Source organism: Canis lupus, chromosome 38 (genome assembly GCF_003254725.2).
Source record: "Canis lupus dingo isolate Sandy chromosome 38, ASM325472v2, whole genome shotgun sequence".
NCBI lineage: Eukaryota > Metazoa > Chordata > Mammalia > Carnivora > Canidae > Canis > Canis lupus.
In genome coordinates this window covers 13,882,786-13,898,351 of record NC_064280.1, presented here as the reverse complement: position 1 = coordinate 13,898,351, position 15,566 = coordinate 13,882,786, and the positions used below count along the sequence as shown (strand labels likewise).

The window sequence follows — 15,566 nt, the reverse complement described above, 5'->3', positions numbered from 1 at the left end:
TTCTTGAAGTAGCAGCTCAAATGTTCTCTCCTCTGTGAAGTCTTCCCCAACTCCCCTGACAATCTCCTGCTGTAGTGCCCAACACACCGGACATACCTCTAGTCTCAAAGAAGACTGTAGTTCCTACAGGTGAGTAGACAAGGACCACCTGGCAGCCACCAGATTCTATTTATCTCTGGACACAGAGGGTATCAAATAAACATTTGGTATCAGTGATTAAAAAAAAAAAATGCAGAGTGAAAGGACAGCATAAAGCTGCTGTAACACATAATTCGTTATGACCTAAGTACAACATAACAAAAATGATCATCTATCGCCATAAATTCAGACAACTACCATAAGAGAAATGCACATCTAATTACACTGCTCTTGTGATTACAAAAACAATACGATCTGCAATAGGTTCAAACCAAATATACAAAGGATGTTATACTCTTGCCTCATGAGATCTGCGAAATCTTTGGTTGAATTCAGTATTAAATAGGCAGGTTTTGATATAAACCACTTGGCTCTGAGAAGGCTGAGCTTAAGGATCAGATATAGTCAGAAATGGATCACTATCAAAGCTTTATTATACTTATTTTTTAAAGGGTAAAAACAGTCTTACCTTGTTGCAATTCTCTGAAGATTTCTCTCTGTTTCTTTGTCTTTGACAACATCTGGCTTTACTCTGCACATCATTTCCCATTCTCGCTTCTTATCAAGCTGTGTTATAAATATTGTTATGTGAAAGAATATTAGGCATTTTTGAAAGTGCAGCATACTTTGATATGATACTCTGTGAAAGGACAAAGGTAATAAATCATTCTGGCTTAGTTTGTCACCGGGACTGAAAAAACCCCATACTTTTAGGGGTTCAGCTCAGGGGGCCGGCCTGTGGTTAGCACTCAGCATGTCATGTGAGAAGCACAAAGTGAGTTTTTGTCAGGCTCTCTGACAGCAGGGGCCTGGAAAGCTGCCAGGACACTGAGCCAGGCAGGACAAGGTAGGGTGTGAGAGAGCTACATACTTGACCTGCTACCACCAGATCATCAGAGGTAAGCATCAGGAAGACCCCAAACTACTATCTTTGATAACCACAAGTTTAAATACTTATTTATGTTTAAGAAAATCTTTCCCAATAAGTCAGAATTATTAAGAATTTATATTAGCTTTTAAAATAATAGCATTGTATCCAGTAGTACTCTGGTCCCAGGCACCTGACTTTACACATCAATACACCACATCAGTATATACTGCTGCCTCGGGCCAACATATCACCTACAATCAAATACACTGAATATGATCAACTGATCACCAGGAAGCTAGTGAGTATCAAAAGCAGTAGTAAGAATCAGTAGGAAGAAAATCTCCTTTTGGGATCCCTGGGTGGCGCAGCGGTTTGGCGCCTGCCTTTGGCCCAGGGGCGCGATCCTGGAGACCCGGAATTGAATCCCACGTCGGGCTCCCGGTGCATGGAGCCTGCTTCTCCCTCTGCCTGTGTCTCTGCCTCTCTCTCTCTCTCTCTGTGTGTGACTATCATAAATAAATAAATAAATAAATAAATAAATAAATAAATAAATAAATAAATAAAAATCTCCTTTTATCTATTCCTTTTCTTCATCCACCTAATCTCTTACTTTGTATTAATGAAAATGTCTAATCACAGTAAAACAAAATTCTTGCTCTCACTATAAAGATTAGCCTGATTCCTTTCTAAAAAAATAGATTGCTCCTCAAAGCAGATAATTTACTTTAACTGTCATGAAATTCACTATCAGATTTTGCCAGAAATTTAAAAATCTTACTTTTAAGTCTAAAACGGTTGAGTCTTAATTGTCTGTAGTACTCAAGACATGCATGATCCCAAAATACTTTTTAACTCTGAAATAATTTTTATACTTAGGACTTATTCGGAATAAGTACCTGATATTTATTAAACTTATTAGAAACAAGTACTTGATATTCTGGAAACTGATAATATTTAACAGTAAAAAAAAAAAAAAAAACTGATAATTTGCAAAGAATCTACTTAGAAATATGTAAGAGTGTTTGTAGTGCCTTTGTCCTGTTTCTGGTATCAACATGTGTGTTTTCATCATTATGTGAACAGTACCATCTCTAGCACTCAAAGGATTGGCCTAGAGCAGTCAGAGACTCATTTTTCTTGGCTTGAAAACATTCCTACTTTCACTAGAACATTGTGACTAGAGATAATTAAGGATCATGATATTTTTAAAGCTTATTTCACCTTTTGCCAGATAATAAAAATTCAAACTTTCAGTTGAAAAGCTATCAGTAAGATTTAGAGACAAATCTTATCTTAGAGTAAAATGAGAATATCAACCTACAAAGTAGGTTTTTAGTAAAAAGTAAATAACATTCTATTGGTTCAGAATCTAATAATGTCAGCATATGGAAGCTAAACTGAGTGAAATATTTAGATCCAAGAGCCACTGCCAAATGTATAATTTTCTTGATTTTAAAAGGATAAATTTCTCTGGAGTTTAATTTCTATTTGTTTACGTAGGTGATTAAAAAGCAAACATGCTGGGAGCCCCGGTGGCTCAGTGGTTAATAGCGTATCTGCCTTCGGCTCAGGGCGTGATCCTGGAATCCCGGGATGGAGTCCCATGTCAGGCTCCCTGCGTGGAGCCTGCTTCTCCCTCTGCCTGTGTCTCTGTCTCTGTGTCTCTGCCTCTCTGTCTCTCTCTCTCTGCATCTCTCATGAATAAATAAATAAAATCTTTTTTTAAAAAAAGCAAACATGCTCAATGGAGTAATTTAGGCTAGGTTTCTGAACAAAACCTTGGTTATTCATCCCTTACATAAAAAGCAGATTAAAACCTGGAATGTTAATTAGACAAACACAGCCAGGAACAATTTGGTACAGGCAGGAACTAGACGAGGCAAACAATCTAATCCACAAGACACTGGTAAAACACACCTGTTTCCTCTTCTCCAGTCTCTCTTGCTTTAACTTTTCTTTTTCCTTTTCCAGCTCTCGGTTTTTTACCAGAATACTGGGTTTACTTTTAGGAGTTTTTCTGTTAAGAATTTTAGCCATGGCATCTGCCCAGCCCATGTCAGTTCCAACACTAGCTTCTGCGGCATTTTCATTTCCATTGCCATAGGGTTCAACTTCATCTTCATTGTCAGCTTCCACTGCTTCATCTGAAGAAAAGTGATCCTTTTCCAATCCACAGCTTCTTGCAGAACCTAAGAGTAGAAACCAATTAAACTTTAACACTGGAGGAAGAGGCTGTCAAAGGTATGCCAGAAACCCCAGGACCCTTCATAAAGCTAACAGTTCTCCATCTATCTCCATTTCCACAAGAGGGAATTTTGCGAGTCCCACGGCTGCAGTAATAGCAGAGAGCAAAAGGGCCCTTCATCCTGCCATCAGCCCCCAAAGACCTGGCTCAGCCATGCTGGGCTTCAGCACCCAAGACCCTGGTAGCAGAAACAAATCTAACAGCCCACATCACCACCTACTGTCAAGGGAGCTGCAGATAGCAACGTGGAACAGTGTAGGGTGTGGTCAAGTCCATGGGCCTTAATTGTGTCATTAAACTACTTAAAGTGACTAATGAAAATTTTAAATGATTAACAAAAAAATTTAATCCATCAAGGAAACGAACGGTACAACATCTCCATGGTACAGAGAAGTCAGAATAACTTCTCTGGAGATTTGATCCAGATATTTAAAATTCTGAATTTATGTGTAGAAAGATCTAAAGACAAATAAACAAAACCTAGCCTTTTATAAAATTTGCTTTTAACATTATAAAATTAGGTGTTTAACATTTCTGAAAAAAACAATCTAATAAAGCAGTATTTGCCCAAGATACTGAAGATTCAACTGCACTGCTGTGTGACTCAATGACAATATCAAGGTCTTGCAGATACAAAAGCATACTGTTGGAATTTTATCCTGCAAAACATCTGAAAAAAAAAAAAAAAAAAAGCAAGCATAGGGATCCCTGGGTGGCTCAGCAGTTTCGTGTCTGCCTTTGGCCCGGGGCGCGATCCTGGAGTCCCGGGATCGAGTCCCACGTCAGGCTCCTGGCATGGGCCTGCTTGTCCCTCCTCCTGTGTCTCTGCCTCTCTCTCTGTCTATCATGAATAAATAAATCTTTAAAAAAAAAAAAAAAAAAGAAGCTTCATAAAAAAAAATCATATACAGGTTATTTGCCAGCTAGTTCATCTTACAAGGTTAAAATAGCTGGGGTCAGCAGCTTGTTAGAAATAAGAGTCTAAGTCCATGGCCTTGCTTGAAAATCAACTCATTGAGATTTTGTAGCTTAAGTTTTGTGGCCTTTCTCAACTTATGAAGTTCACTGTACTTGACCAACAAGAGACAAGCAGCCAGCACAGTCTGCATACACCTATATGACCCAGAGCCTTCTGGACAGCTTCTGTTTTGTTCTTCAGAAGACTATGGAACTTATTAGGAATTACCTCAAAGAAGAAAATCATCCAATAGCTTAGGAACTTGGAACATTTCTTAATAAAGCAGAAGAGGAGCTAACAAAGCACTGCATTTCTGGGAGTATGTGCTGGGTCCATCGGCCCATACCAAAACTAAGCATCACAACCAGAACCTGTTTTTACATCTGAGAAGTCTGCTTTTGTTGTTGTTGTTGTTACTTCAGAATCATGCACCTGCTCCTCAGCTCTAAGGTCCCCTTTCTTCCTTAATTCCAATGAAATGTGCATATTCTGCTTTTAACATTTCAACCTTCTGCCCCTTAATTCAGTTTATTGCCATGACCAAAATGACAGAAGCTGACTGTATAGTCGGCTGTTAATGTCTGAATGTCTCTCTCTGTGACTATCATAAATAAATAAAAATTAAAAAAATAAAAAAAAGTAAAGGAAATAATAAAAGAAATTGCTAATAATTCCACTGCCCTAATGTGCTGCACATTTCTTAATAAGAAGGAAAAAAGTTTTAAACAGAAAATCATTTGCCATATACTTAATCTTTTTTTTTCTTTTTTTATGATAGTCACACACAGAGAGAGAGAGAGGCAGAGACATAGGCAGAGGGAGAAGCAGGCTCCATGCACCGGGAGCCCGATGTGGGATTCGATCCTGGGTCTCCAGTATCGCGCCCTGGGCCAAAGGCAGGCGCTAAACCGCTGCACCACCCAGGGATCCCTGCCATATACTTAATCTGAAGGCTTCTCTGTATCCTGCATGCTGGGTAAATTTGAGAAACCTGAGGACATGTGATTCTAGGCTTTGACATGTAAATTAAGGTGACTTAAAGAACTTTATTATTCATAAAATACTTTTATTGTTTTTTTAAGATTTTATTTATTCATCACACACACACACACACACACACACACACACACACAGAGGCAGAGACACAGGCAGAGAGAGAAGCAGGCTCCACGCAGGGAGCCCGATGTGGGACTCGATCCCGTCCTGATCTCAGGATCACGCCCTGAGCCAAAGGCAGACGCTCAACCACTGAGCCACCCGGGCATCCCTCATAAAGTATTTCTGAAAGTATCTAGATTTTGCCAAACAAAAGCTGTTAGTACTACCATTCAATTCAATGAATCTGAGTGTCTACTATGTACCAGATTTCAGAGTCACACAATTTTTCTCTCAGAAGCATCCCTTTGATCAGTGTTTCCTGGAAAGTACACTAAGAAACAAAGTTTGGAGAATGTAATTACTTGAAAAATAAATATGTTAATATTATACATGTTTTATTCCTCAGAGTCACTAGCATTGCACAGGTATTTATAACAAAATAAACAACTGACAAGTGCTTCTTCTAGTAAGAATTTATCTAAAAATGTAAAGAGGCATAATGGCTTAAATGTTTGTGTGAATGAAGAATACCAGGGTGATTAAAAACAGAAGACTTTACCAGCCCTGGATAAAATGTCAAAACTACAATACTGACATCTAGTGTTTTGTCCTGATGCACTCACACACAAACGGCAACAATTTCAGCTTCTCAGTTGCATTGCAAAGGCAGCCAGGAGATATGAGGACTGTTAAGAGCTACCCCAATATCAACTTCCAAACTCTGTCTCTTTTCCTTGGTGTTTCTTACCCAGACTGATTACCACAATATGCATATTATAAGCACACAATAAATCCATGAAAAGTCTTACAACACCATTTCATACAACCTGTATAAACCAATTTAAAAAATTTGAAAAGAATTCACTAAATTCATAATTTTTGTTTGATTTAAGATGTTCTAGCTCAGAGGTGCCTGGCATTCATTGCAAATAGAAATGATCACATTTTATATAAATAAAAAATACCAACATAATGAGGTCCTCTAGCATACCAAAAGCCAGGATTTACGTCTAGGGTACCAAAGATGAAACAAATCAGAAAGCAAAACTGGTTCTTAAAGTTTTACTGTAATTTATGAAGATGAGTTTTGCCTTGTTTTTAATTTTCTAATTGATCTTTAACAACGGAAGTTAAGTGCCCCTATTCAGGGCACCAGATAAGTAAAAAATTCCTTTGAAATCTTTTGTATTATCTTAAATATTAACTGTAAGTTTGCATTCTATTTTTAGAATCTGGAAATTAAGGGAGGGCTAAAAAGAATGCTTACTGGAAGCAATAACTAAAGGTTCCAATGTAACTTTCCGCATTCACGGAATGTTCTATTATCAAAGCTGATCACTAGCCAGTGGGCATCAGAGCCTTATGAATGCTTCAAATGCAGCTAGTACAACTGAGGAACCAAATTTTTCATTTTAATTACTTTAAATTTAAAAAGCCACATGTAGGGACAGGTGGATGACTCAGTTAGTTAAATGTCTGATTCTTGATCTCAGGGTCCTGAGTTCAAGCCCCACGTTGGGTTCCATGCTGAGTGTAGAGCCTACTTTAAAAAAAAAAAAAAAAAAAAAAAGCCATACATGGCTAGTGGCTATCAGCTATCATATTGGCAGGGCAAGGTTAGACTTCCAAGGTTCTGAGGTAGACATCAGCATTTCCCATCTCCTACTGCCTTTTCCCCAAACTTCCAGCTCCCTTTCAAATTTACCACCTGTCTCAGATCCCAGATATGGTTAATGTTGGCTGGAATGTGGGATAAAGTTTTAAGAAAACTTTATTGATGGTAAAGGGGAAATGGTGAAGGGGAAAATGAAAAATTTAAGTCTAGGTTTCTCTCCTTGAAGAAGTCATATGTTTAGCAGGGTAGATCAGTTAACCAACCAGAAAATTTGGTTTTACAATATGTAAAATTTGTAAGTGCTCTTCTGGAAAAAGAGAGAAAAAAAATGGCAATGAAGAAATGGTGACTGGGAGTATCTTTTACAAAAATGGTGTTAAAGTTTTTTCTTAGGTAAAGCGAGGGTTGAATTAACAAAAGAAGGGAGGAGGTCAAAGAAGTAAGATTCCACAACCCAAGTGAACTAAAAGAGGCAGGGGGCATGATCACCAAATCTAGAACTAAAAACTTCCTAGATCTGAGTCAATGCCCTGTATAAAAATTAAAATTATTATGATCCTTATTATGGGCATTCCAAGCAGAATAAAGTAGTATGTCCAAAGGCATGGGAATGTTAAAGAAGGTGAGATGCTTATGAAATGACAAGAAGTTCAGACTGTTTGAAACTAGATCTGGAAACTGGATAGTAAGAACTGAGTATAAAAAGCTGGCTTGTTTATAAAAAAGTTAGTCTGATTTATGATCTGAGAAATCAAATATGCACATTAGCCCCCAAATTAAAACCAAGCGGTTTAAAATCACCACACTAAAGGTGTGTGTTTACAGTAACAGGCCAAACTGCTAGTGTTTTTTTTTCCTCTTGATACTTATCGTTGGCCCTTATGTTTAAAAAGTTTCTCTATTAGATTAAGAAGGGTGTTCTTTTAAAATACAAATACCATCTAGGAGCATTAAGGTTATTGTTTAACATTTAAGTTACTTCACACCTTTAGACTTACCCTAAATCAAACGGAATGCCTCATAAAAACTTAGTAGAGATCAGCTAGTAGTAGGATGAACACAGACATCAAGGCTGCCTGAATTCAATCTCAGCTCAGATACAAAATTCCCATCTGTAAAAATGGCAATAAAATAGTATCAACTTCATTGTGGTTTTGTGATAATTAAATGAGTTAATATATATTTAAGTTCTTAAAAGACTGCCTAGCCCATAGTAAACATTTAAGTGCTGATCACATACCACACACATAGACACACACAATTAGAATTTTAACGTGGTTATGGAAGAGAAATGAATAAAGAAGAAATACCTCTTAGAGGTAGCTGGAATTTGCAGGACATGTGATGTGCTGAATGGGAAGCTTTAGAGGACTAGCAAGTCACAGCACAAGGGTGAAGAGATCAGATTATAAAATTAGACAAGGTGGCATTATGTCCTGGTTCCATTACTTTCCAACATTATTAGCTTGAGTGAGTTACCTAACTCTTTGTCTCTGTCTTTGCAGCAAAATAGGCATGAAAATAGAATCTACCTCGCTGGGTTGTTGTGAGGATTAAATCAGGTAACACATGAAAAGCACTTAACGCAGACGTAATACCTAGCAGGCATGAAATAAATGGCCGAGGGTAACCAATGGACAGACAAGGATGCTGAGAACCTGGAAGACAGATCTCCCAGGGATGGGAGATCACAAAAGACTACCAAAGGGTGGCAAAAACAGAGGGGGTAAAATGAGTTTCACTTCCACTGTAATTCTACCGACAGTCTGAATTATAGCCTGCAGGCAGGCTAACTTTGATTTTGGAACTAATCAATATTACTATCCCACAATTTTTTTAAGTAAACTCTACACCCAATGTGGGGGTTGAACTCACTATCCCAAGATCAGGAGTCACGTGCTCTACCTACTGAGCCAGCAAGGCACCCCGTGTCCCACAACTTTTCAAAGTATTCTAAAATATTGACAATAGCTAACATGTATTTATAGCAAGCTACTATTTAAAACATCTTTTGGGCAGCCCGGGTGGCTCAACGGTTTAGCGCCGCCTTTGGCCCGAGGCGTGATCCTGGAGACTCGGAATCTAGTCCCATGTCGGGCTCCCTACATGGAGCCTTCTTTTTCCTCTGCCTGTGTCTCCTCCTCTCTCTCTGGGTGTCTCTCATAAATAACTAAAAAAAACCTTAAAAAATAATAATAAAATAAAATAAAACTCATTGGTGGTATCTTTAAAAAAAAAAAAAGATTCAACTCAGTCTAACATGCACTGAGTTGATGCAGAAAATATTCACTAGTTTAAGAAAACCTGAATTAAAAAGACATTTCTATGTAAGACTCAGTGAACCAGAAGAGCCCATTCCTCACCCCCATTCTACTTTTGCCTAAGACTGCCCATTGCCCTAGTTATCAAGAGCTTTGAAACTACTGTGCCCCACTCCAATTGCAAATTATTTGTTCTGCTCAAGCCACATCATCTTTCCTGCCCATTACTACTAAATTTAGAATATTCTGGGGTGCCAGGGTGAATGTCCAACTCTTGGTTTTAGCTGAGGTCATGATCTCAGGGTTGTGAGATGGAGCCCCATGTCAGGCTCCATGCTCAGCACAGTCTGCTTGAGATTCTCTCTCCCTCTCCCTCTGCCCTTCCTACTCATGCTCTCTCTCTCTAAAACAAATAAATACACCTTAAAAAAAATAAACTTAGAATATTCAAAATTGATGTTTAAAAAAAGTTTTAAAACATGTACCTTTGAAAAAAATGAAGTCAACCCACCTTTCCATAAAACAACCAAAATTAAAATTAAAGTGCCACTAGGAGACAAATTAAAAGATGTGGTTACATGTGCTATCTAGGCAAGCCAAACCACAGAGCCTGGAAGTAGTCTGTTTCCAGAGTCTGTCCTATAAATTGCTAAACCACTCAAGTAGGACTATGATATATTTCATTTCTTAGACATGTTCCTTTTTAAGTAACTTAAATGATGGAGACTATAAGCTACAGTTTGATGAAAAGCACATTTATCTGCTGGGTTTTATATCTAAAATACAGCTTTGTAGTTTATCAAAAATGAAGCGATAGTTCCTAGAACCTTCTAAACTAGATCGTTATCAAGTCTTGTGTTAGAAGCATATGGCCATTTTTCATGTATGTGAACAGAACGATTCAGAAACATGAAATTACTATTCTTCTCTACCAGTTTATAGTCATATGGGCATGTGTTATGAGGGAGAGGTTGATCATATCATGGCACTGGATAATGACCAAGGCTTTTTTCACCTGGGTTGATTTATTGACTACAGAAACTTTTTTTTTTTTTTTTTAAGACTACAAGCTTAAGAAACAGTTAACATTATGTCTAAACCTTCAACACTGCATCAATTCAATAAATCTGAGTAGTTCAAGGATAACTCAGAAGTAGAGTTATCAACCACTCCTTTCTAATACTTGATACCAACCACTGTTCTTACTTCCTCACCTGAGCTGATTTACTGACTAGGTAGGCTATGTGTGCCTGTGTTTTAAAAATACAAACTTAAGAACCAACTACACATTGTATCAAACATGCAACAAGGTATCAGTTCAATAAATCTGAGCAGTTCAAGGTTAGCTCAGATAGAAGTGTTATCATCTCCTTTATAATTTATCTGGTACTGAAATGCTGGCTGTAGCATTTTACTTTCCACGTATCTGATTCCTGATCATCGGTGATATTACTATGACCAAATTTCAAACCCAGTTGAAGAGTATTAAAATTTGTTAACATTCAGTCTGAACCATTTTACTATCATTAAGTTTACACTATATACAAGTTCTGTTAATTTTACCCTCAACAATACCTAGTATATGGGAAAAGTACAAAAATCACAGTTAAGAGAAATCTCCAATTGATTAAATGACCAAATGGATATTGAATACTATACCATGTATCAGGTTCTACGCCAAATTCTGAATACAACTGTTACCAAAGCTGACAAAGTCTTTCTTAATGAACTAGGAAATTTTGCAAAATTTGACAAATAATACTTCAATGTTTTACACTTGTAAAAGCATAAGTTTTTACCTTTCTTATATAATGTGTCAAACTAAAGCCAAGAGGAAAAGTTCAAACAATGCATGGGTTAAACCTGTGTGTTTTCTATGAAATTTAGGTAGTATTTTGAGAAAAGAATTTGCTTTCAAATGGTTCATATGATAAGGCACATCCCTAACAATTTTTTAGGATCCAATTAAAATTCAAAAAGAAGCCTCTGTCTGATTTAATTTCCTGATAAAATGAGCCAGTACACTTCACTTACTAATAAGCCTATAATTTGCACACTGATTCATTGATGTGTCTGAACCAGATTTAATCTTCTGCCTTTACAGTTTCTTGGCATCCATTATCTGAAATTTTCTGAAAACTTATTAGTTCTACCAAGGCCACACATACACAAATTCTGAACTACAAAAATGGTTTCCATTGATCACCTTTCCAGAAATAACTGATTTCATGAGAGGAAAACAGTATTCTTATATTAAACAACAAATTCTGGATTAAACAAAAGGAAGATGTCTCATCTTATAACCAGTGGACCCACATTATTGAATTTATTAAATAAAAGGCCTTTCATAATTTACCTCTATTGCAGAGGTACAGCTTAAATCTTGAAGGAAAAAGTGGATGGAGGAAACAAAGTCAAACCTAAAGGATACAGAAAAGTGAAGAGAAAAAGGGGAGTGGTCAAGAGCATAGCATTACAGCCAAACTTCAATAATGGTTGTCATGTATCAACTTGCTGCTCACCTTATGTACTGGGGTGAGCAAATTATAACCTCTTTGGACCTTAGCTTCCCGTAAGTAAAATGAAAATAATAGTATCTATCTCACAGGGTTGCTATCAGAATTAACTGACATGAAACACATATGAGGAGCTTAAAACAGTACACAGTAAAAAGAAAAGCTCAAAAATATAGCTATTATTATCTAATTCCTCTAACAGTAGAGTACACCTAAAATTTATGGTACTACTAGTTTTTCTGTAAGTTTTTCTGTAAGTTGGTTATTTGAAAACTCCTTCTGAGAAACACTTCAAGTGGAGAGCTTCTGTTTCTTCACAGTCCTGTACTAGTGCCAGCTCTAACAGTTTTGCAACTGCCCACCAATGGTTCTGGTATTCGATGTCAGTCACCATTCAGCCAGCAGTGGTATTTATAAACACGTGTCTTTCTCTTCCTTAAAAGTTCTCAACAGCTCCCTACTGCTTACAAACGGAGAGGTCAATCTCCTTCATAGGGCACACGAGATTCTTTACAATCTGGCTTTACCCTGTGTTCCCAGTTTCACTTCCATAACTTCTTTAAAAGCTAGAGCCACAGCAGACAATTCATTGTGTCCTAAATAGCCCATGCATTTTAAAAGACTGCATATGTTACAGTATGTGCTTTTCTCTGGATGACTTAGAAAACTGTTATCTCCACCACCAGACTTAGAAAATTATTCACCCTTCTAAGGCCTAGATGAAATGCCACCTTATTCATTTATTCAACAAGAAAATTTGCCTAATACTAAAATGTGCAAGGAAGGCCCTATGAAAAACAAATAAGACATAGTTCCAGCATTTGGGGAATCTATAGGAGAAGCTATGTCAAAGTAAAATAAAAACATAGCATACTATGAGTAATATGTGTAAGACAGAAGAAAACAATGCCTAAGCTGGGTTCTACAGGATATGGATTTGTTTCCATTCTTAGCATTTTAATTGGACCATGACTGTAATAGCTACCTTTACAGTCCTGTGTTTAATATCTATCTTCCCTAAGACTGTAATTCTAGGGCAGAAATTTATTCATCCTTTGTTCCTCAACACAGGGTAAATTATCCAACTAAACTGGATAATTAGGTTTCCACATTATTCAGAACCTTTAATCCACAATGAAACTGATCTATCATAGCAAGGGAACCTTAGAACCTAATCAGCATTGACAATAATGCACTGAAAAGTCAGAACAGCTCTAATTTTGGAGTTATTTGGTACTTGAAGAGAGAAATCTAATTTCCACCTAATTTGTAAGCAGTAATGGTATTTTGCTTCAAATGTAGGACTCTTTCTCTCTCTGACAACCCCACTGAACTAGCCTATTGAGTTCAAGAAATATCAGAATCAGAAGTTCTAATTCCTGCTCAGCAAATTGACCGTTTTCTTTAACTCCCCAGGAAGGGGATGAGGACTGTAATTACCTAGGAACCGCAGGAGCACATGACAGTTTTTCTTCTTGGTTCTGGAAGTCCAGGTTTATCCACTCATTTACTTAAAATTTCTGCTTAAAATCCACTATGCAGTAGGCACTGTTTTAGATACTGGGATACAGCAATTTCTACTCTTAGGGAACTTAACATCCCCGTTGGGAGAAACACACAGCAATTATGTCATGTCGGATGATTTGGAAAACACTGAGAGAAATGAAGCAGGCTAAGTCAAAAAGGGAAAGTAGAGAGGCAAGAAGAGAGGCAGTGGTGGTACATTCGATCAGGGTGATCACGGTCCAGTCTTGCAGATAAAAGCACTGAGTCTGAGATTGAAGGAAGTCAGGGAGGGAAAGCCATGCAAGCATTTGAAAAATACTCTAGGGGAGCAGCCCGGGTGGCCCAGCGGTTTGGCGCCTGCCTTGGCCCAGGGCGCGATCCTGGAGACCCAGGATCGAATCCCACGTCAGGCTCCCGGTGCATGGAGCCTGCTTCTCCCTCTACCCGTATCTCTGCCTCTTTCTCTCTCTCACTGTGTGCCTATCATAAAAAAAAAAAAAAAAGAAAGAAAGAAAGAAAAATACTCTAGGGGAGCAGCCCGGGTGGCCCAGCGGTTGAGCACCTGCCTTCCGGCCAGGGCGTGATCCTGGGGTCCTGGGATCCAGTCCCACGTCGGGCTCCCTGCTTCTCCCTCTGCCTATGTCTCCGCCTCTCTGTCTGTCTCTCATGAATAAACAAATAAAATCCTTAAAAAAAAAAAAAAAAACTCTAGGCAGTAAAGCCAGTTAAGTGCTGAAACTGGCACGAGAGCCTGTTTTGATGTGTCAGACCCCAACGACATCGATGTGGCTAGATCACAGTTAGCAGCTGGTAAGGGGGCAGAGCAGAAAACCATGAGAGAGGAAAAAAAAAAAAAAAAAAAAAAACCGACCTAGGCTACTACCTCATGCAGCCTAAGGACTCTGGACGTTCCTGAGACGGGAGGCCACTGCACCATCTTAAGGAGGGAACTCGCAGGGCCTGAGGTGCCTCATGCAGGAACAGCTCTGGCCGTTATAAAGCTCTGGCTAGTGCCACGGAGCAGCAACTGCCCAGCGGAGGCCGCGGGGTCGTCTGCAATTCCTTGTAACCTAGGAATCTAATGCCAAGAATGATGGGTACCGGGAGCAGCATAGGGTCGCATCATGGCTCAAGGCCTCAAAACAGCTTCCCTTCCTTTCAACAGCCGCTTCTGAGACATCGACGGGCTCTTCACATTCATCCCACTCCCCGCACGTCCTCCTCTTTCCGGGTCTCCGACCGCCAGAGCCACGCGCCTGCCACACAAGATACCACCCTCCTCTCCCCGCTCTTTGGGCCTTTTGCTCGTCGTTCCCTAAAAACCTATCCCACCCTTGTAACTTCAAATACGCGCCCCCCTTTCCTCTTCTATCACTGCAACCTCCTTTTTGAGGCTGTCAGCACCACCCGTTTCATCCTTTTTTAAAAAAAAATCATTAACAACGAGGGCCAAAACGTCTACTAAAGAACTAGAAGTCCAAGAGCATCCGTTCCCTTAACAGCACCTCCCAGCTCCCTCACGGGGCCAAGGTCGCCCCTCCGAGGCCACCCGAGATCAAAGCAGCCGCGACCCCACCGCGTCCCCCGCTTCCCGGGGGGAACTCAACCCCGCCATTCTTCACGGCGGCCAAAGCTCAACCTTACTGCGTTACCTCCACCGTCGGCAGCGTCTTTGCCCTCGTCTTCCAACTCCGAAGCTACTGCCCCGGCTACCATTTGCATCTTCTTCCTCTGCTTCTTCTTTAGGGAATTTTTCAGCTTTTTCCCCGCACCCACACGTGAGTCCCGAGCGGCCGCCGCCATGTTTCCTCGCCACCGGAAGCGACCCGTCGGGGCCGCGACCGGTGGCAACCGAAGGAGCTTCGGCGTTTGGTTCCGGCCACAGGAGGTTCCGGGGCGGGGCCTTCCAGCCCGACTTCCGGGGCTGGAGCCCGCGACGGGGATCGGCGGGAGGACGGCAGGGCGGGCACCTGCACCTGCCGCCGCTCCAGCCGGGAAGGGCTTGGGGGGGGGGGGGGATCCCGCGGCAGCCGCGCGCCTCTGCGCCTCTGCGCCGCCCTAGCGGACGGTGCTGCTTCGGGGTGTCGCTCCCGGGGCCCCGCGGGCGGCGTCCGGGACGAGGATGGAGAAGGTGCCCCCCGCCCGCGGGCAGCGGCGGACCCACACCGCGAAGCCGCGACGCCGCGGCCGTCCTCAGCCCGGAGTCCCAGCCCCGCGACGAACGCTTTCCGCGGCTCCAACCGCAAAACGAATAGGGCCCCCTGGGTTCGCGGTGGACCCTGCCCTGGCCCCGGCCGACCTGCTGTGCCGACTCCGGCCTCCTCCAGGTAGCGCCCCGCTGGGGCCAGGCTCACAGGT

At 40.4% G+C, this 15,566-nt stretch overlaps 1 protein-coding gene across 1 annotated transcript in view; it reads right to left on the bottom strand.

Moving 5' to 3' along the window:
- RRP15 (ribosomal RNA processing 15 homolog) overlaps positions 1 to 15,101 on the bottom strand; it is a 38,776-nt gene extending 23,675 nt beyond the window's left edge. Inside the window, exons 1-3 of the mRNA XM_025420985.3 lie at positions 14,861 to 15,101; positions 2,927 to 3,198; positions 608 to 705 (exon numbers count right to left, since the gene is read on the bottom strand). Coding sequence (XP_025276770.1) covers positions 608 to 705; positions 2,927 to 3,198; positions 14,861 to 15,011 — 521 coding nt within the window. The 5' untranslated portion in view covers positions 15,012 to 15,101. The remainder of the gene's footprint in view (positions 1 to 607; positions 706 to 2,926; positions 3,199 to 14,860) is intronic.
- Between the last annotated feature and the right edge of the window lie 465 nt (positions 15,102 to 15,566).